We start from the raw sequence: 25,199 nt of genomic DNA, 5'->3' as shown, positions 1-25,199 counted from the left end.
CACATAAGTATTAATAATAGTCTTAATCACATGATTTTCTTGTATTGTGCAATGACTGATGTTGGAACAGTTGAAAGCCTATCCCTTAGTATGGGGATGATTGAATAAAAACTTTTCTTTTTGAAAATCAAAGGTATTAAAAGGTGCATTTGTATTTATTAAATCAATTAAATAAGGTAAGAACAGGAACAGCAGTTTAATGCTGCACCACAGAACTGCATTGTATCCATATCTGTTCTCCAGAAACAAACCTCTGAGTATCTGAACAGATCATCATACATTTGAACATATAAATGCTACTTAATTTACAGAGAATGTTCTTCACATAATACTTCATTAAGATGGGAAACCCTTGCTGTGAGATGTCATGAATGCTAAAAATTTGCATTGCTTCAAAGACCAATTGAACAAATGCACAGAAGAAAAAAATCCATTGGAGCTTTTTAATACAAAGACAATACATCTGTTGTAGAAAGCTGCTGTAAATTGCTAAAAGCTGTGAGAGTACACTGGAGAAACTGTTATACACTACGTGTTTGCGTTGCCACTATGTTCTTCTAAGAACAGGCTCTTGACTCACAGTCAAAACTGGAGAAGAGTACTTTGCTAGACAGACATTCATTCTGACCATGAAGAGCCACTCCTATAATTTTATACTAACTATATTAATCCTGTGAAAAATGAGCTCTTTGAAGTCACCAGATGGAAACACCAATTCAACACATACTTCTCACCATAATCTGAGTGCTTCAGTCAGCATTTTTAAGTGCAGACATTAAAACCCTACCCAGTCACTGAAGTACAGGGACAGCAAACTCATTAATGCTGTGAAGCAGTCAGATACCATAGTGACAAACATCACCAAACAAAAAAAGCCCAGGAGAAATATTAATCATTCTTTTTCTAGAGAAGAGTTTGAATTTTGTGCAGAAAATGAGGCTCAGGGCTAAACACTGAGTAGTAAGCCAAAAATGCTGAATAACTGATTATTTAATGAGCACTGTCTAACCTGGGCCACAAGTGAGGAAAAGACTACAGATTGTGTCATTAAAATAAAAACATGTAATGCCTGCATTCAGTGGGATACATAAAAACTTCACTGGCAACCTTAATGTTATCATTCATAAAAAAAGCAAACTAAAACTCCTGAAATTTCACCCTGTAGTGTCATCTTGGCAAAACTTGACTAGATGATTTATCATAACCACTTCTTCCGCTTAAACTAATGTCATGACTGGTGGCCCTTTATTAGCCACTATTATAGGAATTTTTTTTAGCACAAAAAGAAAATGAGACCTTTTGCAAATGCATTTCACATATATAGCAAGGAAATATGAAAATGTCAGGCTTTGAATGAAAACTGTATTTCAGTACATAAACATTTTCTTTCAATTCTGCTGAATGAATTTTTCTTTATTCTGCCCTGCTCCCCATAGCTCATCTCCTAAACTTCTCTCACTGTCCTCAGTGCTGCTAACTGCCATGGTCAGTCTCAGTTCTTATTCCTAATCTCAATTCTTCTACCCAATTCCTTTACCAATCATTTCTTTTCAGAGTTTAACATACAGCCTACTTGCAAACCACCCCAAATACCTTGATTCAGGTCTCCTCCTGTCTTCTATCCCCATTTCCTCACCCAGAACATATGCTTATTCCAAACCTTTAGAGGCTTCATTTTCTGCTTATGACAAGAGGCCTCTCCCTCTGAAATCAAGACTTGCATAGTCTACATGAAAGTAGGAATATAGGGGATAGATTTAACTGTTGTGACAGGCAAACAACAGATTTGTAACATGTATGTATACTACATGCCATACACTTTATTTCCCCAAATTATTTATTTGGTTCTTTGAAGCATTACTTGCACGCATTATGTGAGAATATCCCTGGCAGATCACTTGGTTATGCAAGAGACTGCTCTGCAATAAATGTGCACAAAACAGGAAGCAGGGTGATTGCAAATCACTTATGAGCATATTTTGACAAATTAACTACCCAGATGACAAGAAGGACATGAAAGTGCATAAATAATTACTTGAGAAAGCTGAAAACTAAAAATAAGCACAAATTATGTTTTTAAGAAACCTTACCAATGACTTAATTGAGATTCTGGGGTCAAACTGCTAATATGAATATGCTGGGGATGTTAATTTGCAAAAAATAACCTAAAGATTCACTGTTCATATGGAGTGACATCTAAAAATAGAAAACAATGACCCTAACAAGTCAGTAAGTAAACATCGAAGACATCAAACTCAGGAGTTAATTTTCAGAATACCAGTAAAAACTACACTGGAAAGTATTATCATGAAGGTTTAAAATTCAAGCAATATGCAGTGCTGAAGCAAGCAAAATTCAGGCAATATGCAGAAAATACCTAGTCCAAAAGACAGTCCCAAATCTGATTTATAAAATTCTTTTCTTATTTTCTCCAAAAGACATCTATCTCTTGGACACATCTCATACTGTGACAGCGTGAATATTTAACAACTTAACCTATTTCAGCACTTGTCCAGGCTATGAAGGATTAGGAGAAAATCCACATACCAATCACACCATTCCCACAGGAGAAAGAAGTTACTAATGTGTGAATTCAAAGACTAAGTGTAATATTTGTGGTTTTGTAATGACTAACATGCCAGAAAAAGATGTACAACACAAAAAGCTGTCCAACTCCAGCAAAAGAACCTGCAGTGGTGTAAGAGGCTATTCACTCCCAGCTGAAGGACTACACAGTGTTTTTGCCTGAATTTCATGAGATGCCAATGAGCCTATTTCTCCAGCCTGTCCAGGTCCCTCCTGACAGCAATTCCTCATAAGAATGTTCCTGCTGCAGTTTGGTGTCACCTACAAACCTGCTATATGCAAAACGTTGCAATCCATACTGGCCCTTGAATCTTGAGGAAACCCTCTAGCAGATCCCAGCAGTTGGATTTTGTACTGTCAATCACACCCTCTCACAGTCCAGCCAAGCTTCAACCTTTCTTATCATCCTCTTATTCATCACAAGCTTAGTAAATCCATGCTGGCTATTATGAGTTGTGTTCTCTCACCCTTTGTGAGAACAGAAATTACATACATAAGGATACGCTCAGGAACTTTCTCTAGGACTTAGAATAGACTGATGAGCCAGGTGACCCCAGAACCATCCTTTTGCCCTTCCAAACCACGGCCATGACTGTGGTTACTGTACTGCAAAAGTCCCATACCTTCTTGGTGGTTTTGCATACTCCTCACAGCACTAACTCCATCTCCCACAGAGCCAACAAACTCCAATTCTCTTCTCACCCAGCTAACCCACTCCTTTATAGCACTCATGCTTATTGGACACAGCTGTGGCCTATTAAGGGCAGGCCTGTTCCTAATCTTTGGTGATTAGTACAGCTGCAACTCCTCAGGGGTGAGATTGCCTTCTGCACTATCTCTATTTTCTTACATTCTATGCCCCCACACATGACATTTTCCTTTCTCAGCCATCAGAAACTTCCCATGTTTGACACAATCCTCCAAAAATTAAGTGACCTCACAGTAATTTGGGTTCCTCAAATGTAAATGTTCCCCTGATCTTCCTCTACTGTGGGGACTGTTTCAAAAGCTGGCAAGTCAAACTTTACAGCCAGATAACCAAAGCAGAAAAGACAACAAGTCATTGCCTTGTCCATGAGCTTTGTCACTGGGTCTTCTGCCCCACCAAGCACTGAGTCCATATTTTCTTTTGATGTCAACGTATTTACTTTTGCCTTTCCTATCTTCCTAAGTTTCAACTCCAGCTCATGTTTTCTACTTTGTTTCTTGTACACTTGGAGCACTTTCAATAAACCTCATGTGATACAACATCATGCATTTGAAGCAATTTTCATGTCTCTCTAACTTCAACCATCCAGAATTCTGCCCCTTGGCCAGTTAATCTACTGATTATCGATCAGTACCTACTTTCTACTGCTCCTGAATTAACCCCAACCAGCTATACAACACAGAAGAAAAGAAATTCCACCCAAATTTAGCTTCAACATACCTATAGATCATTTTTAATATATTCTACATATACTTTCAATTACAATTGTTTTCCTGTTCTTCAACGTTTACCTACAAAAATATTTAAATAAGGGATATGTTTCATCTCAATATAAAATAATTCATTATCTACTTTGGAGTGAGCTCAGTCACTCTCTGTGCCCCCTAACTGACTAGATCTCCATTGCCTGTAATAGGAACTTAGACACCCAGCACTGACATCAACACCCACAAAAACATAGCTGCCACTGGCTGTTTTAAAGAGGAACTAAATTGCACTCAAGATGTCATTTTGAACATTTTTTTCTAGCTTTAGAAAATGTATGTGCAATGCATAGGAAACAGTGTAAAATGATTATACTAAAAGTATAATCTTGTGGAATTAAATCTCACAGAAGCTTTCTTACAGTAGATACCTGTACATTAATAGAAATTCATAGATGTTAAATGAGGTGCAGAACAGTTGTTGTATTACTTCTTAATGCAAAGTGATGATACTGAAAATACTGCCGCCAGGAAAAAGTAATTAAAAGTAAAAAAGGTCTTCCAATAGAAGGAAGGTTAAAAAAAATGTATTCCCTACTTCCCAAAAGTGTCCATGTACTTGAAAATATCATATGAGTAAGCAGAAATTAATACTACTTACCATGCCTTAACACATTTAACAGTAAAGCTGTCAATATATTTTACTTTGAAGTATTAGTATAGGATTAGGATGTGTATTCTAACTGGAAATGGCCAGCAGAGAAATTCCATGGCAGAAGGGAACTCCAGCTGCAGAACTCTTGTATCTGTCACTTCCCCAGGTAAGCAGACGAAGCTTGCTGAAGAAAAGGCACTGTAACTGCACTCTACATTACACTGTCCCTTACAGATTATATACCAGTTGCATAAATTAAAGCAGTTTATAGGATGCTTCAACTAGTGGCTTTGTCAAGAAAATAAAAAAAAATTGCCTAAAGCTGTAAGCACTCCTTAGCAGCTCATCCAGGAATACTCATACAAACAGAAATTGAGGCAAATAAAAAAATCTACCTGTAGAGTTTTGGAAACATAGCTATGTCCTGGATCCCTACTGCAGTGACTGTGAAAACACCTGCCCTAAAAGCATCTATATTTGCTCTTCATTCATAACATCTCCAACCTTCACAAGATAGCAGACCTTTCAGATTACATAATTCTTCATTTCCTTTCATTTATTTCCCCTTTTAGTTCCACTATAACATTACTACTTAAAAACAGTAATGTTATGTCAATGTCAAAAATTTACAAAGCAGCATTAATTCTACTGAATTACCAAATCTCTAAAATTATAAATGGGGAAATATACAGGAGGGGTGATCACAATGACTTTATAGGGTCCTCTGTGGAATTAGACACTAGCCATCTAGTGGCTAAGGATTCTATACGAATTCTAAAGGTATTGTTTTAAGTTACAGACACTTCAATCTTCTGAAGGCTGTTCCTTACCTTCCCCTTTTGACACCTTTGTCAAACTTCCCTTACTAGTCTGCCTGGTTCCATCATAAGCTCTATCAGTCCTCCCAATACAGTTCCCATATCTTGATCCTATCTATGGGCAGATAAAATTACCTTGGTAGATTTTACACTAGATCTACAGTTCTTAGTGGTCAATTTTTGCATTTGGTCTAACACTTAAGAAAATTAATAGAACATACACTTCACCAATACTCAGAAAACTATTTCTGGAGTAAGGAGATGTGAGAAGTTTATCCATTGAGTTTAACTACAGAGCTTAAATCTGGGATCATACTGAACTCCTAGGGAAGATTTATTACACAGACTTCATGAATTGCCTTGCCTTAACCATCTGTCTATATCCTGGATATTGTTATATTGCTACCTTTACATATTGTAAATATTTCAAACTAGAGAAGAAATCTAAGGAGTTCAATAGATAAAAATGTTGTCTGAACTTTGATTGAAAGCATTTATCAAAAAGAAGACTAAAAATAAATCCAAAAAGGGTAGAAGATAACAAAATAAAGGCTAAGAGAAGCTCACACATTTGCAAGGGAAAGCAGAGTCAATGCATCAATCAACTACCACTAATACCAAAAAGCATAAACTAACTGTTGTCCTGATTATTAGTTTGCATTCCATACTGAAAGGCAAAAAGAAGAAAGATTAAATATGTCCTCAAAAGAATTAGATTAATTTCTCCAACAGGATAAAGAAGGTAAGTGGGAAATCTGGGAATGCTGGTCTCTGCTTAGGACATCAGTAAAAATCCCTTCAATCATTAAAAGTAGTATAACTAAAATTAGAAATAAATATAGAGTTACTGGATGCCGTATTGAACTATGTAATAAATACTTTCCACTTTATTATCTGTGCTGGTTGTCTGAAATAAATACCTTGGAATCATGTGAGCCCAGAACTCTGGAACTGCAAGTCTCACATGATACTATCTTGTTAAGTTCCCCTTACTTTAAACAATGCTAGCTGTAATGAATAACAGAAATAGATCCCTTATTCTTGTTAAGTTGATCCATTTGTTATTCAAATTATAACATGAAAAAGCTTTAAAACTGTTAACTAAAGCTTCATAAAGTATTTCAACATTTTAAATACTTCCTGCTCTACAAGACCTACCAAGTGTGATCTGTTTTCACAAAGGAAGCTAAATGAATCAGAGGGCTCTGCACAAGGACAGAAGAGGATCTGTGTGGTTTTCAGCACGCACTGAGGCCATCAGGCTAAACTGTGGCTTTGCTGCAAGCAAGACACTGCTCTGAGAAACAGATGAGGAAACAGATTGCAACTCCCAGACTGACAATCTGCTTGCCGTGTTTCTTACACTTTGGAGGAGAAATAACTTGGGCCAGGCCTACACATGGTGTAGCTGCGCTAAGTAAGGCTGAGCAAAGAACGAAACCATTCCCTGCCACAGTGCCAAGTGTGGAAGGGGAAAGAACCAGCTCCAGGCAGGCTGCTCCACCCTCTCATGCTGTGTAATGGCAGCAGCCAACAAAGAGCAAAAAAGGGCCAATTCAACCTTCCCTACTACTCTGTGCCAGTTCATATTAATTAATATTCAATCCCACAGTCCCGTTAAAAAACCAAAGCTCTTTTACCATGTTCAGTTTAAAAGACTAAAAATTAACATATAACAAAAAACTATCCATTCCTGCTAGTAACATGGAAGAAATGGTCATGTGCACGGCTACATGTGGCAAAATGAGGTAAGGTCTCTGATATACATTAAAACCTCCAAAGTTTTTTCTCCTAAAAATTCTTTGAAAGAAATGAAGGCTGTCTCTATCCAACAATGAAAAACTGCTGGTCAATTAAAACATGCTATGTATACAGAGATAGTCAAATTAAGAAAATTAAAAATACCAGGTTTGTTAGAAACACTTTACTCTTCCTATGTGTTAAATCCTTTAATATGCATTAAGAATTTGGGATACAGAAATTAATGATAAATTCTAGAGAGACTGTGGGATTTTACTGTCAAGTTTTGATGTTTACACTAGAATAATATAAGAGCCAGTGAAATCACATAAAAATATGCGAAAATTCTATTTGCAATCTGGAAAAAAATATCCATAACTCTAAACTTCAAAAACTTTTTTTTTTAGTATGAAACTTATTTAATATACTAATTTATGACAATTCCAGTGGAATTCACAAAGAAACAGAAAAAATAAATTTAGACTTAAGTCTTCTAAACTTTGAATGTTTTATGAGGTGTCTCAACATAGTAAAAGAAGACACTCCAGCCCTGCACTAATGTTTTGGGTTAGAGACTGTAGGCAAAACATGTAGCACAGCTTTAGATGTCCTAGTCTATCACATTGGGAATTTAGATGTATCTCCAGAGTTCCTGGTTCTTTGTCAAAGTCCATCATTCAATTCAGAAAACACCTGGGCACCTAAAGTACCACTAAGTACCCAAGTTTAAGCAACTAAATTACATCAGGTGTTTACTTAGGTTACTTGCTCTAGTATGTTGCAATACTTAATGCTGATCTTTGCACCTGAAGAATTCACCCTCAATGTATTGAGCCACAATCTTTATAATACAGAGCAAACTATGGATATTGAGGCAGGGGGCACAAACTACCCAGGGCAGCCCTCCAAAGCTACTCCTGAGCTGAAATGAGTTACAGAATCCACACAGTCAAACATCACTGATTTGTTGTTGTAGATAAACCAATCTGGCCATGAGGTATTATGTAGTAAGTATTACAGATATCTGAGTGCATATGAGGTCTTAATTAAGCATACATCATTTTTATGTACTTTGCACATACTCTAAGCACGTGTTTAAGTTATTGCAGGAATTCCTTCATACATTTATATGTGTGCTTAAACAGCCTTCCAGAACAGAGCTGTTTTCTTCAACTGTTGTCATAATTTAATGACTTAGGAGTTAGAAGTCAGGCCTTTAAAATTTATATAATTTAGTCTGCAATTAGTATCAACAAACAGGTCCAACTATAGAATAGTTTGCATACAATACAATACATACAAAAGTTTGCCGTAGTTTCCCCCCAGGTACTATAAAGCACATTAATAGTTAAGAAAAAAAAGCTGTTATAAAAATGTAAATAGGACATCAGAGGTCAGATAGTTTGTTCATTGGTTCAGATAACAATCAATGTGTGTTTTTCAATGTATGAATATTAAATTTCATTCGCAGGGCACATAATTATTGTAAAGCCAATTTCGGCCAAAAAATCATGTCTGTCCATAGAGCGTTCAGCCACATAAACTGAGTTGTCTTCAGCACTTGGAAGAAATCCAAAGGGACAATGTAGTCCTACTACCTAGACCAATGCATCAGGCACAGTATTAGTCTATAAGCATGCTGAAAGAGTTGGACTTTTCCAACCTAACACAAGAAACAGCACTGCCAAAAGAAGAAAGAAAGAGCAACATGGACAAGAGCAACATTTCTAACCAGAGTGGGATACGTACAGTCCTGGGGCACTGTTTTAGAAACTGAGCAATAATTATGATCAACAAAACAACAGGAGTCAGTGTCAAAATTACTCCTAAAAATAAATAAAATTTTTAAAATTATGCCACCTATATTTTTCTCTGTTGCTTTTTTAAAATCAACTGTCAGAAGTTTTTATTCTAACAAACTGTATGCAAAGATACCAATATAGCTCTACTAGTAAACTTCTTCAGGTTTTCAATTTAAAAAAATCTTTGGATCCCCTTCAAATTCAAACTTTTATAGTGTACAATATGGCTCTTCTACAGCTTTGCTACTATCCATAAGTGTTGATTTCCCAAACAGGATCAGGATGTTCATATGACTCTCACATTGTTTCCATGTTTTCTGTACCAAGATAGATCCAAACTTAATCTTGCATGTCATTCTGGACTTAATCCATAATTAATGGCATCAGTTAGATCATGGAACATTTCCAAAAAAAAAAGGAAAAAAAAGCTATGTCAAAATACCTGTCACATATAATTCTTTCATGAAAAACATTTACTATAATGCATACTAGTTTCTGCTTCAAGCATTCCCGCTGAACCTTCTAAAAAGTCGTATGTTCCATAGTGTGTTAGATTGTGAATATTTAAGCATCATTAATGATGCTTACTGAATTCTTTCTAAATTAGAAATATTTCATCATACAGCTGGATGCAGCATACAGCTGAAAGTTCACTCTTCATTTTTGAAGCTGTGTTTACAGAAAGCCATAGACATTCTTGTTGACATTAGTAAGAAATGCCATAAATTAAACAGTATATGTTTTACTCTGCTTTACTTCTCTTCAAGCTAAGTGCACTCCCAGGAAAAAAAAAAAAGCCAGTTGACTTTACAGCCTAAAATTCTTCAATCCTGAGTAACAAACAAGGACTGTGATGACCCATCTGTATATACAAAACACACGGTTCACGTGTTCTGTGTACACAACAGTGCTGTTTAATAAAGGGAGGCAAGCACAAGCAAATGCACCCCCTCTGGATATACAGAACTCACAATATAAAACACGAAATTAACAGTGCAAGAATACACCACAGGCACTAGCCCTGGAGAAAGCCTCTGCACAAACCATGTGTTAGAACTAGATTATAAATGGCCAGTCATTGTACTGAAGTGAACTTACTTCTGTACTTAGAAAAGTGGGTATCATATTTCAAATTCAACTGACTAGCTGGCACACTTCTTCCTAAGCAGCCTATTCGAGTACAGTACAAAAAGCAATCACATGGTGTGTTTTGATTTTGGTCAATGGGCTAGTAATTTAACAGTGGTGCAATAGCTAATTGAGCAGCGGCACCACAGAACTTTGGTAAACTATGAATACCTGAACTGGTGTTGTTTACAGCAATAAACCTAGCTTTAAAATAGCAAGATTTTATAAAAGAGGTTAAACAGTATAATTTAGAGAGTTAACAATAAATTTTCCCTGACAGGGAACTTGGAAACAATATAAATATCTTGACAAGAAGGTACTGGCAAGAGAAGCACAAATATATTTTAATTTAATCAATTTCCATTGTGCTAGGCCTTTTCTTTCTTTAAGGAACAAAAAAACCCAAACCAAACCCCAAATTTATTCAAGTTCTAGGTCAACAGTGTTTCAGTTCATTTTTTCTTCTTTTGCTATGCCTAGTTTAGTGTTGAACACTAGGACTGGACTGTGTGCTGCAGACCTTCTCTGCTCTGAATACAGTCAGATGCCATAAATGATTGTGACAATGCTCTGACTTAAGAGCATGATGAAACTTATGATCAAAGCTATGCTGGAGATGGCAGGAGATACAACTAATGACTGAAGTTAAGCCCTATCACCCAACATGGCCAGTAACCCAGTTTCACTCCACTAAATCCAGGTACCTTGAAAGTAATGCTGCTCTTACCTAACCTGCTCCCTAAGTTTTACACCTCCTCTGCCTCGATGATCTCCCACAAAAAAAAGATTCCCTTTCTTTGTTTTGTAGGCTTATTACGATGGCATGCCTAATTTCCTCTGCAAGCAAGGGTAGAAGCTATGGGTGAGAGTATGGGGTGAAGCTGTCTTTTTACACAGAATTCCACGATGCAATGCCTTGTCTGTGATAAACACTTCCATCTGTGATTTAAGTAGCAATTGGAAGATGGAAATATCAAAGGAAGGGTAATTAATACATTGTATGTATTAGCCCAGCAGTCAAAACATAAGTTCTGCACCACAGCTAGTAACAGAATGAACAAGGACTCTGCAGACGCATTGAAGGCAGGAAATTCAGTACCACTATATTAATAAAATGACTGCCTGTGACTTTAAACCCTGGCATGCTTGTACTTGGCGAGAGAGTGAACGATTTATTGTTACTATGAAGGATGCGGGAATGGAAATGAAGATGAGAGGGGCGATGATAATAATGATAGGGAAGAACAGGTTAATATCCCCAGCATTTGATGGGGAACGATGTCCCTACCTCAATAAGCTGGATAAGGGAATAGCTCCAGATCCACTGCCCAGGATCCCTCCTTTCCTCCCAGAGAGGAGTTTCTCCACCAGAGCCACATTCCCAGTGCGAGCGGCTTCCAGCAGTTCCTGGTCCTTGCCCATGGTCGGGAACCGAGCAGCCCCCCACGGGAGAGCTGCACCCCGGGCCACTGCGGCCCCCTCCCTCCACAGAACGGTCTCCCCTCCCCAGACCCTGCCTCAGAGCAGAGCACAGCAGAGATTCCTGCAGTCCCTTCCAGACCAGCAGGAGCAGCAGCAGGAGGGAGGAGGAGAATCACCTCCTCCTAGTTTGACTGGATCATTTCTGGGTGGAGTGTGGAAGAAGGGGGGAGGGAGGGAGAGAGGGAGGACGAGGCCAATAAAGAACCTCCCCCCACTCCCATGCACACACAGCCCCGGCCGAGAGGATGGGGCGGGGGGAGCGGGCAGCTTCGGCCCCTATGGCCGGACGGGCCAGCGGGGATAACAGCCCTCACAGACGGATGGATGGACGGACGGACGGACGGACGGACGGAAGCGGGGAGGAGCGGGCGGAGGGAGGCAGGGAGGAGGCGCAGCCCTGCCGTGCCAGGCCCGTTGCTGAGGAGACGCGGCTGGCGCGCTCCCAGTGGCTGCCCGGGCGCGGCGCGCCCTCCGCCCGCCCTGGCGCTCCGTCGGCCCCGGGCTCCACCGCGGCCGCCGCGCCCCCGCCCCGGCTCCGGCCCCGGCCCGCCCCGCGCTCCACTGCGGTGCCGGCAGCGCCGCCCGCCCGCGCCCCGCCAGGTGCGCCGGCCGCGCCCCCCGCGGCGGCTCCAAGCGGCCTCAGGCAGCGGCGGGCCGGGGCCGGCTGCCCGCGCTGAGCACGGGGGGCTGGGGTGGCGCGGGAGCCGAGGGAGGGGAGGGCGGCTCCTGCGGCGGGCGCTGAGGCACGCGCGCCCGCCCGCGGGGCGATTGCCAGCAGGTGCGGGAGGGGCGACGGGCCCGTGGACAGTGTGCGGGGCGGGGGCGCCAGCAGCACTCCGGCCGTCAGGGGCGCGCCGGGGGCCCCGCACGAACAGCGCCGGCTCCGCGGCGCGAAGCGGGGCGGGCAGACAGGAAAAGCCGGGCCCCGCGGGGGTCAGGAGCGAATCGGGCAGGCGGGACTGCCGGCAGCTGCCGCACGCTAGGGTCGCGGCTTCTCAGTGTTTCCAAGGATAAGAAACACTGAGTATAGGTATAACTGAATATAACAATATATTTGGTATCAAATCCAGTCAGCCCTTCTGGAGCTCCCGGTTCTGTTACAGAGACCTTTTAAATTGTGTGACTTTTCCGGGCTCCAAAATTAATCATTCCTCGTGGATTGTGGGTTCTTTCAAGCCATGCTGAAAATTCTCATTGCTGGCCAGCTCATAGGCAGATCCTTGACAAATGCACCGTTTGCTACTGTGCATGCGCAAGAACTGAATTATAGCCTCGTGTTCCTGTTTTAGTTTAGTGTTTGGGGTAGGTAGGACCATAGGTAAATAAGTTATGATCCCTCACCTGTCCCCCAGTGGGATCAGTGGCACTCTCCCATGTGTTCCCACTCTCCTCTTGTGTTCACAAGAAGCAATGGGAGCAGTGGCAAAATAACATTGTGTTAGGCAAGATTCTAATGTTATGTTTTTGGAGAGTATTACACCAAACCTATGGTACATTTAAGGCAGTGGAAAGATCCTTGTTGATTTCACAAATGATTTGTTTTAGTCCCTGACAGTAACAGTTCTACAGATGTTTTTGTGTTTCTGTTAGCTAATTAAGCAATTTTAATATCTTAAAAATTGATAGAAATTTCGTTGTGGGGTCTGATTTTCTCTTAGAAAAGAAAAAAACCAAACCTTATGGAGACCTGTCATTTCAAGAAAGTCATCCACAGAAACAAAACAGTATATTTTAGCTAGAAAATGTAATTTACATAGTTTTTCATTTTCAGGATGTAAAATGATGTCTTCTTCAATATTGTCAGCCGGACACAGAACTGAACACATGCATAAAATTAATAAGGACTCTAACTACAGCTTTTCTTATTGAAAGAGTCTGATATAAATAGGAATTTTAAGGCCTGATTCTGTGATCACAAGTGTTTCAATGTGGTTTGAATATATAAATGTGTAATCACATGAATTAGGATTTATAGTTTAAGTCCTTAGCCACAGCAGTCACAGTGGAAAACTGTAATTCAAAACCAACTAAAAAGTTGTATCTTGTTGGCACCCACTTGAGCATTAACTAGTTCCAAAGAAGTTAGCCATAAACTAAGAGCACCCCTGCATTCTGAATTCGTGTTAAGGGTGCCATAATTTCCCTGTTTTCCTTCCTTGCTTTTGATTTTGTAGGCAGTCACATGCATGGCCTGATAAACACCTTCTCACATGTATCCTCTGCATGCTCTGCATGAAGAGATTCCTTCCAGTTTGCTGAGGGCCTCGGAAGAGGTGCCAGTGTTTGGTGAGGAGCTAATTGTAAGGCAGGAGTGTGTGTATAAACCTGCACATTTGTGAAAAATTAGATTAGAAGCAGATGCTAAGGAAAATCTCAGGTTTTCAAGAATTTGTATTGTTTATGTGGTTGGATCAGCAGATGGCAAATATGACTCAGTATAAATGTTACATAATTCTTCCAGGGAAAATAAAATCTCAAGACTGTGCTCTAATTGAAATGATCGTCCAGAAAGCTGTTGAAGAACAGTAAGTAGAATCAGCATAGAAATACCAATGGAGCAGATGCATTCAGTAGCCAGCAAATTCAGAAAGATTTTATGAATGTAGAAAGGCTCAAGACCCCAGTAAACCCATAGCCTAGTGCCCAAAAAAACCTGTGAAGGCTGAATAGAAGATTTAGTTTCATTAACAAATATGGCAGAGCAGAGTAATTCCATCAATTTGAAAAGTGAAATGTAAGCAGCACTGTTTAATGGAAGGGTTAAATGTGGATAAATTCTAAGGGCTACCGAAGAGAAGAATTGAGAACATGGGCTGGTCTGTTTCCAGAGATGAAATCGACAGTGGACTGTAGTAAGAAAAACAAAGTATCTTGACTGAGTTGAAAGTAAATGGCCAAACCCATTCATTGGATTAAGTGGACTCCTTTGTGTTTTTAAATGTCTTACTTTTTTTGCTCTGGGTAATACCAAGACAAGACTGTGGAGTGTTAAAAGATGTATGTATGATAAATAAGGGAATTAGACACGGAATGTAGAAACCTAGCTGTATAATTTGCAGTAGTTACAGATGAGAAAAATAATAGATATAACAGCAAAGAGATCCTTCAAAATGTTGTCTGTTTTTTGAGCAGTGATGTTCCATATGACAGCACAATTTTGATTCTAAGGTTTTAGTATTTGTAAAGACATTTTAAGTTATGACCACTGCAGCTGTCAGTGTCTAAGTGGCATCACACCTTCAATCTCAGAATTTCTCTCAACACAACATATGCTTTACCTTCTGTTTTCTTCCATTTTCTAAAATACCAGAGAGAGCACTTAGCCTACCTAGAAATTCTTTAACTGGTTTGTCATTTGAAAGGACTAGAAGTGACTGTAAAAAGCAGGGAGTTTCCTTAATGTTTTTACAATGCAACTATCACTCGGCTTTGTTCTCATATCAGGGTGACAACTTCTTCATTTCTTCCTCCTGCAGCCTCCCAGAATTAAAGGCAAATTAAATGGGTGCTTTCTAACATTCCTTGACTTTTCCCTCTTTATTTCCAAGCAAATGCGTGGAAGATAGTATGAAAAACTGAGTTGTAGTTATTGAAGAAAACACTAAATCCATGATATTAAAAAATAGTAGTGTAGAATAGCAAACATATTGACACCATATTTCAGGACTATGTATTATCAGTCCTCTCACGTAAAGATATAGGGAAGGCCTAAGATCCCGATTACAAATTCTGAGGGGTATTCTGAAACAGAGCTCAAAATGCTAGAATAAACCATCAGCTCTTTTTGACAGCAGAAAATAAATTAGCATTAAATAGGCCTGATTATTATTCTAATTTTTGTGAAGGCTGCCCAAGAGAAAGCAGCATTTTTCATGCATCTGGGTGGCAAGTGTTTTTCAGTCTTGATATTGTCTTTTGCTCTTTAGAGTGTATATCTATAGCATAAAAAAGAAACTGAGTTTCAAGCCATGAGCTCTTGAGGCCAGGTGTGAATGCCATCATGTCCTGGTTGCCTGCCAAGGTGGAACCTGGATGCAGGTCAGCCCTCCTCGGGGATAGGCTCAGCAGGTAGATGGCACAGTGGACACGGCCTCGGTTTGGAAAACTGGGACACACCATAATACTCACATGATGCTTAGTGTAGCTCTCACCACTGAAATATGCAAAAGGACTTGCATCCTCCCCCACTGTAAAAGAAAATTATAGAAACTGAAGGTACTAAAACTAACTCATGAGGGATATAAACACACCAAGAGTTCTGTGGTCTTAAAAAACGGCATGGATTCTTGGATTCACCCAATTAAGTAGAAGCTGAAGTAACATGTGAGGAAAAAGCCATTTTTGACACCCATAACAATCCTGTCTCTGACCAAACAATTCTGACTGGATTCCATTTTCTATAAACACTTCCTTTCAAGCATGTTGAAAATTTGCATGGGAAAAGAATGGAAAACCAGTCCCTTGGTAATGTTGCACAACAGCAAGGCGCTGTCTCAGCATTTGCAGTGACCTCATGGCATCATCTTTATGGGGCTCTGAACACGTTAAGGGAGAGCAAGAAATTAAACTGTGATCCTGTCTCACAGCCACAAACCTACAGAGTCATCTGAATATACCATGGGAAGTGTGCTGCATTCCCCAAAGGGCTGAAATGTCCCACTGCTGGAAAGTGTCAAGGACACACAGACTGCAGGTTGTGTCAGTGCTGGAGAGCCAAACCTCCAGAATATGGGCGTGGGATATTACTGACAGAAAGTCAGTACTGTTGCTGTGCCATTTCCAGTACAGCTGTGATTTTGCTCTGATGGCAGATGCTAAGGTTAACTGGGATATCTATACATATCTTTACATGTATTTCTTGTGTCAGAGCAGGTGGGATTAGCAGTATGATTATTCATCCAGTCCTTCTGGTCTGGGTTAGGCTTACATCAGTGTGTTATCAAAATATGCCTGAGACTATTTTTCATGCATTAGAGAGAAATGCACAATCAAATGTGGATACAAGTTGGTAAGAGCAGCATGCTGATTAGATGCCCCAATCCAGTGTGTGCTGACAGATACAGTGCAGTATTAAAGCTTTGCCTGTACTGCTTAATGCACAGTTTATTGCATAAAAAACAACTTGTTTCTACCTTGATACATTGCAACCTCTTTCGGACTATGAAATATTTTCATCTTCTTATCTTCCTTTGAGGATATGTACAACATTGCCTACACATCAGATTCTGACTGCCTGAAAGAAGGATCATAGAGAAGTCTCAGCTGCAACATGCAAGTGACAAGGGACTGCAACTGCAAGTACAGACAGCTGGTAGAATTGTGTGCAAGTGTTATCCTTGCTCTCCATCAGTAATATCCAGGAAATCAGCACAGGGGGCTGATGCACTGTAAGGCAATAGTGTAGCTAGAAGTGTTCTGCCAGGGGGCCTATTCTGGTTTTATCTCCTCTAATAGTAACTATCCTACATGAATACATAGTGGTATATCACTCAGAATTGATATAAATGGTTGAGTGAACACTCGTACATCGTGCATTCTTTAGGTATGTTTGTATTTGTGCATACATGTGGTAATGACCAACAAGGTAGAATGTATTTGAAATTTCAACAGAGAAATACATGACAAAAATATTTGATTAATGTTGCAGTGCGAATTAACCTGGAACCAGATGGACACAGCACTCTTTTTTCTCAGTATAACATTGTCAAATGTACAGTATTCCACAGATTCTCTTACAGGCTTTATTTTACCAAATCCATGCAAGTTTTAGCTTTTATGCTTATTCTTAACACAAATTATGCAGATAGCTAACTTTGCACTGGATTCTTGGTCTGGCCAGGTGTTTTTTCCAGTGGATATAACTATTTGTGGTGAAAAAGTAGTTGACATTTCAACTACCAAGGCTTTTCTTTACAGGACAAGTCCAAGGTGTTAACTGAAGTTACAGTCTCATAAGCAAACGTTTTGTTGAAACAAATCAATAAATAAAAATAACTTGCCTGGACCAGATTCAATTCCCCAAAGAGTCTGAAGAACCTCAGATCTAATACTCACAGAATTAAAATGATGACCTGTGAGCTATTGTTTCAATTGGCCTTGGTACTAGATGAGTGGAAGGTGGCAAATGTGATCCTAATAACTTCTAAGGGGCTTGAAGGAGCCCTGGAGAACTACTGAGTTGATTTGCATGCTTGGAAAATTGGTAGACACCTGCCTGCATACAACAGTGAAGAATCAGTACAGCATTTGGAGAAGGAAGTCATGTCTTATGTTTCTGTAGGAGTCCTTTGGAGAAGTCAAAGAGCATATAGAAAATTGCAAGTCAATCAATAGGTTGTATTAGGCTTTCCAAAAAGCTTTTGACAAGGTCCTTAGAGAATACTTTTAAAGAAATCAAATTGTTATTAAGAGGGACGATTCTCTTGTGAGTGTTTAAAGGAAGGAAAGTAAAAGGGAAAAATGGTCAATTTTCACATTGGTGAGAGGTTGCCAGTACAGCTGTGTAGAGGTCTCTCCTAGGATCTGCACTGTCCAGCAGGCTCATAAAGAGCCTCTGAAGAGACTAAAAAGTGAAATAAAGTAGCAAAACAACAGATTTCAGGATAGCTTGGACTAAAACTGAGTATGCAAGAGTACATTGTTCTAGTAGATAGTAAAACAGAAGGTAGAACTCAACATTTTCAAAAGAAAGGAATAATTCTTTAGTGGAGGGATATTTTGGATTCCCCTTTTACAATTCCACAACTGCTGTTACATCTCCATACATGTCTATAAAATGTCCATTTAATCCTATATGGTAATCAAAACAGCAAACACAATTATTGGGAATTATTAGGAAAGGAAATGAGCAGCAATATGTCAGTGTATAAAACCACTGACTTTGTCCTGTCTCAAAAATATTACATCAGAACTAAGCAAGGTACAGTAAAGGCAAAGAGCTATGATCAGATATGATGAGATGTATAGTATGTACAGTCTTTGTAAAGCCTAAATAGACTAGGCCACTTCAGCTTTAAAAAAATTATAACCATAGGGAGATATAAATAGAAGTATATAAAATAAGGGACATGGGTAAAGTAAATCTAAAACAATTATTTTTCCTAAAGAAGAACTTAGGTATCACAGTGGTCAGGGGACAGACTTAAACCAAGTTAACATATTGTTTTCATTCAAATATTTTAATTTAGAATAGGTTTGGGATTGCTTTGTATTCTACTTGGAAACCCATGCTTTTGTTCTGAGAAATGACATGTTAGCATGCACCTGTATATGTGCACTCTGATAGCAGCACAGCACAAATAACAGGTATGTAAGCTTTGCTCATTGTCTTGCTAATTTGTTTTATCTCAGGTTACTGCCTTGTGTATGTGTAGTTTAATGGACTCTTCATATGTAAATTAAAATACACAGCACAGTGTTTACTGTGGTTTTGTACAGTACATATACAAACGTAGTTATTCTGATGTTAAGGGCACTGCTGCTGTCTGTCAAAACACCAGTTAATATCAAATTTGTCAGAAATGGTGATTTTGTGAAGCTGGTATTTTGCTCCTAGCACAAGATTAGGGCCCCAACATATTTTATGCAGTTAGCCCAACAGTAAAAAGGTTCTTCATTCTTAATTACTTCTTCAATCTCCACAAAACAACATTCTAGAGTGTTAATTAAAATTAGACAGCTAGTCCTGCACTGCCTAGGGAAGAAAGTTATTACTTTTTGCATGAGGACATGGTTATGCAGTGAATTTCTTAATCTCAATTACCTCTTGTGTAACTGGATTACAGAGGAAAATATTAACATGAGTAATTTGTTTGCTGATGTGCAACTCCCTCATTTTGAGCCTTCTAACAATACAATAAGTCTTGGTCTAAAAAATAATTGGTAAAGTCTATGGCTAAACCAGCCAATTAATTTGATTTACACTTACTCATCTGAACTGAAGGTGACTATCAACCCCAGACAAAAAGCCCTGATTTTATTTCAGCAGCTAAGTAAAAGCTAAGATCTCAAAGGAAGAACCATGCACAAAAATTATTCCATGTAAGATTAATGTTTCAAGAACATAATAGTGTACTGACCTACCCCAGAGCATCAGCAGCAAAGGTAGCAGAGAGGATTACAGGAATACCAGCATATCCATGACCTTCTTCTAACTGGAGCTGATTCAGAAAAACAGATCTAGGAATTAATCTTTGCATTCTTTCACATTGGAAGAAAGAAAACCGGTGCAGCTATTTGGGATAGAAGTTCTATTTCCATATTCTATTAAGAGAATAGAAAGTACAGAGACACACTCTGCTATGGATATGCAAATAGGCTGGCATAATCCTCGAAAAATATGCAATAATTAATGCAAAGTAATCTTTAATCAAATAATTAAGTATACAACAAATTGGAGCTAAAAAGATCCACCTCCAATAATGCTGGGTGAATAACTAAAGTAGGATGAATAATTCAAGTAGGAAAATTCTGAAGTCACATGAATCTGATAACTGCTGTTTTCTTACATTTGTTTCCTCTTTTCACACCTCTGGACCCACCACGCACTGTAGTTTTCTGAAAATAGACTTTGTAATGGCAAATTAATGAGCTTCTATGACACTACTATTTATCACATCATTCCTTTTTATATTGAAGATACAACAAAACATTTTTAAATTTGAAACATCAAAATATGGAACTGCCCAGTTTTATCTTGATGCTACTATTTCATCAAACTATTGCTTTTCCCAGCAATATCCCAGTGAGGACACTACCCTGCATTAGCCCAATCCCATTTCACAGAAACCTTCAGGTTGGAAGAGACCTTTGAGGTCATCGAGCTCAACCATTGCCCCATCACTTCCAAGTCCACCGCTGCACTGTGTCCATTAAGTGCTACATCTACACATCTTTAAAATACCTTCAGGGATGGTGACTCCCCTACTTTCCTGGCTAGGCTGTTCCAGTGCTTGACAACCCTTTTGGTCCAGAAATATTTCCTATGTCCAACCTAAACCTCCCCTAGTACAACTTGACGCAGTTTCCTCTTGTCCTGTCACTTGTTTCCTGTCAGGGGAGGCTGAAACATTTCACCACCACCCCCACCATTTGAGCAGGGAAGCAACAGTTCAGATTTGCTGTGGAAGTCAAGTCAATTTCTTTTTTTCTGATAGGATTTTTTTTACATCAAAGCATATTTTCCAATTATTTTGAATGTTTTGATACATTTTGTAATGTACCTGGATCTAATGCACATTGTGTATACAGTAACTAAACATTTGTAGCACCTGATTTAATTATTATTCAGTTTGTCTGTTTATTGTGCATTTTTCTCTTGCTACAATTTTTAAATTTCATTCCATAGAAATTCTCAGTCTCTCTTTTCTACTTCCTTCTAGAATACAACCCTGTATTTCTTGCATCCCACCCTGTTAGGATGGTTGTAGTGAAAATGTACATCATGCTGAAGACGTGTTCGTGCTACAGCTCTGTCTTATCTTTATTTAGTTAAACACAGCTTCAATTAAGTTCTCACAGTAATCACCTCTAGTGTTTAGGGCTCAGATTCTTCTGGCAGGCCCATTTCCAGTGGATATCAGGAATGGTAGAGTGGGTGAGACTGGATCCTGAGTATTTGATACCTAAATTTCCTGTTATTTATAAATCCCACTTGAAGTAGGGTCTCCTTATTGCATAAGAAGTTTCCAAGGGTCCTTAAAGTGAAGGACATCAGCAAAGTGGGAGATTATGACAGTGTTTGTCAGTTAGTATCCAGCAAACACATGCAGTATGATGTTGCTCCATATATGAGTTTTATCACCAGATGGAGAAGAAAAAAAATAAATCTGTTACTGCCTATACATTACTATTTGCTGCTAAGTAAAAATATTCCTTTTGATTCCAGCAGCTGTGGATTTAAAGGCAGCCACACTGACATTAAGGTTGACAGCTATTCAGCCACATAGGAACACATTTTCATGAATAAGGTGATGAGAATTTGTTCTAATGTGTTATTTTCCCTATGCTTATTTCAAACACTCTCCCTTTTTCCTCCTTGACTTACAGTAGCTAAATAAGAGACATGTTTTGCATAATGAAAAGGCAAAAGAGATTAGGTTGCCTTTGCCTGCTGAAGTATTTTGTCAAGTCCCATTTCAAGGAGTCTTTTAAAAAATCTTCTTAATATTATGACTTTGAAGGAATTCTTTCCTGTTGCATAAGCTGAAAAAGCTTCTGATAATAGCAAAGGAAAGTTTAAGAACAGCATTCAGGTCGTGACCTATCTCTCAGATATATCTTCAGATGAGCATGAGTTTGAAACTTGTAGTTTCCACGAGTTACATTGCCAGCTGTTAGTGACTTGGAAAAATTATGGACCCAGCTAAAGCAAATAGCTCTGATACTGCTTTAAAGAATTTCTCAATGACTGTTTGTAACTTACCATATTTCTTACATTACTCCTGAATAGGAAATTAAGTGCTGGGGGTGACATATTTGTTATAATTCTTTAAGAAAGCCATGGTATAAGTACTTTCAAATACACACACACACATACGAACTCAAAAAGTCTGTGAATAGATGGGGGTTTTTTGGTGAATACTCCACCAATAGCAAATCTTATGTTTAGAAGGAAGTGATTTTTCAGAAGACTTCCTGCTATCTTCCTGCTAAGTTTGAGCAGAGAAGCCTCATTTCTACATAAAACTCAGTTCAGGTAAGCAGCTGTGATTTTGCTGGTGTCCACTATATTCTCATGTTCTGCAACATATTCTAGTATTGGCACTGCAGGATGACATCTTAAAAAACTCTCCATTGTACCTATCCTAAGTTTCAGGCTCTTTTTAGAATTAAAAATAAGTGGAAGAAAAAAACTACATTAAGATTCCAATGGAATAAAGAGACAGCTGCTTTCTATGCTATTTTCTCTATTTGACAAAAATAAAGCAACCCCATTCCTACAGTAAATTTTATATAAATTGCTTTCCTCTCTGCTTAGTCATTCTGCCTGTAAGTTTTTGAATAGCCAAACAGGATATAAAAAGAAATAACTCCAGATCACTTAGCACACACTATGGTGTTAATATAAACTGTCATGTTAGATTACCATCTAACATGACAGTTTATATTAACATGCAAAGGTGCATAAGGTAAGCATTTGTAAAGGATTACATTTGGTTATTCCCAAAGAAACACAGCAAATTTTTTTGTTAAAATGAGGGGTTCTTCTAGTTAGCAAGGAAATTAAACAAATAAATTGTTGATATCAAAGTGGACCTTTTCATCTATACAATGACAGGAAAACCAGAAAAATTTATTCTACACTTCCAAGAGATAATGATGAAGCACAAGAAATCTGTTAAAAAATCTTACCATAAAGGTGACAATATGTAGAAAAATAAATTTTTATAATTTTTTTTAAAGCTAAAAGGGGGAAGAAAATCTTTCTTCTGACACTGTTCAGGCAGTTCATGTGATTTACTTAAAGAGGGAAACATACGCCATAAAGACGGCAGTAGAAACAAAGCCAAGTTATGTAGATTTGAAAACAAGCCACCCCTGATTTTCAGTCACGTTACGAGACGGAGCTGGGGGAAGCTGCCGGCTGTCCGGTGACCCTCGGCAGCGCGGCTCCCGCTCCGCCCCCTGGCGGCAGCGCTGCTCAGCGCGGGGAGGCGTCCGCGGCCGAGCGCGGCTCTCCTGGCCGGCGCGACACTCACCGTCATGGACTGCAACGTGGTAATAATTCTCACTGCAAAGGCGTTCTCCAGTGCTCAAGAACTCCACCCTGCTAGAACAATAGAATCACACTGACAGAAGTTGTTTCTGGCAGTTGCAACCTCCGTGGTAGCGGTGGAATGAGGTTTGCAGATTTGTTCCACAGATAGGTTGGGCAGAGGCTGCCTCTTTATCAGCACTTACTGCTTCAGACGACCACTTCCCAAGTGCTCATCTGTCCATGTCTCTGTCAAATGTTTAAAACACTTACCAATTATCTAACTCAAATTAAATAATGGTGGTTTTAAACAGACTCTGTCCTAGGAAAACTGCATTAAACCAGTTCATGCATTATGCTCCACACACTGCCATCTTACTCTCAAAGACACAGCATAAGTACATCTTATTTTTACTTCCAAAACAATGTTCTCAGAGATTGTTAAAACAATATTAAGATTTAATACTGAGATTACACGGCAGAAAGCTTTAGGAAATACATATATTCCACTTCCACTCATACTAAATGAGTGATGGTGACAAAAAAAAAAAAAGGCAGGAAATAAGTGAAGGAATAATAAAATACAAATACTTTAATGTAACTGCTTAGAAGTGGCTTGGGCAATGGCAGACAAAACCAACAGAATGTCCATTTGAAAAAGTTATTATCTACCCATTAAATAGGTGGCAATGCAGAAGTTATGCTTTATTTTGGGAGAGAACATAGGCTATCAAGAGTTTAGTTGATTTTTGAAGGTTTAATTCCTGCAACTTGTTTTAGCTAGCAAGTAGCATGACACATACTTGCAAGACATTCTATAGCATTTGAGAAGCTGAGAGTTGCAGAAAAGTTTTTGAAATATTAAAGTGTTCAAAAATATCTTCCATAAACTTTAAAATCAGAACAATTTTAATTAAGTTTTTATATAAGCATGCTAAAAACACCTAAAACTGTAAACAACTGTAACTACACAGCTTTTATTTACCAGCAATCTTTATGCTTTTCCCTAATTTTATTGAGAGACAAAGCTTTGTTCCTCCAGCAAAGACCACCATTCCTGTCCATGTTTTGCATCCCTTAACACCAATTAGCACAATCGTGGTGCTGCTTGTGCTCTCAGGTTTCCTGCTGTTACTAAGATGAGGGAGGAGCTCACTGCCAGGGACCTCAGCCGGGTGAGCTAAGCACACTGCTTGGTGCTGCCCCACTGGGAGCCACGAGCCTCAGCACGACAGAGCCTGCCACTGGGTTCACAATGAGGCACAGAAATTGGGGCTGCTATTCAAAAGGGGCATGGGTTGGAATTAAAAAAAGATAAGGTTGTATTGCAGGGCTGTCAAAAAACTCATTTCCCTATTGGGAGGGGTGAATTAGTGGATTTCACAGCAAGTGCCCACAACTTCATTGGTACTTAACATATCAGCAAGGTGATGCTCTGTTCCTACAGTACAGAAAAAGACATTCATTTATACCACCAGCTGAATTGGAATCTGATGTACTCTCTAAAATGTGCAGATGATAACAGTGAGCTGAAAGACTACTTGAAGCATTTTGTGATGAACGTTTTAAGAACTATACCAGTGTAAGCACATTATTTTATATAGAAACCATTGTGTCCATCACTACTTACCTGAATATGGTCACTGCAGGGAGTTTGCTTCTGCAATATTTACATACACTTGGTACTCCTGGAATTGTAGATGCTTGATACAATTCTTTACCTTTATTATCACATGTGACCGTATTCGCAGGAGTCCGAGGATGAGAGAACAGACGAGGATCTGACTCCATGTTTCAGAAGGCTTGATTTATTATTTTATGATATATATTATATTAAAACTATACTAAAAGAATAGAAGAAAGGATTTCATCAGAAGGCT

At 39.0% G+C, this 25,199-nt stretch overlaps 1 protein-coding gene across 2 annotated transcripts in view; it reads right to left on the bottom strand.

Annotated features, from left to right (window-relative positions):
- Positions 1 to 11,579, bottom strand: part of ANKS1B (ankyrin repeat and sterile alpha motif domain containing 1B) — a 408,607-nt gene extending 397,028 nt beyond the window's left edge. For both annotated transcript variants that reach the window (XM_066549544.1, XM_066549545.1), the window contains exon 1: positions 11,431 to 11,579. In XM_066549544.1, the coding sequence (XP_066405641.1) occupies positions 11,431 to 11,564 (134 nt within the window). In that variant the 5' untranslated portion in view covers positions 11,565 to 11,579. The remainder of the gene's footprint in view (positions 1 to 11,430) is intronic.
- Positions 11,580 to 25,199: the final 13,620 nt, after the last annotated feature.

Source organism: Molothrus aeneus, chromosome 5, assembly GCF_037042795.1.
Source record: "Molothrus aeneus isolate 106 chromosome 5, BPBGC_Maene_1.0, whole genome shotgun sequence".
Classification (NCBI taxonomy): Eukaryota; Metazoa; Chordata; class Aves; order Passeriformes; family Icteridae; genus Molothrus; species Molothrus aeneus.
Note: the sequence above shows the minus strand (reverse complement) of the source record. Positions and strands in the feature narration are given on the sequence as shown.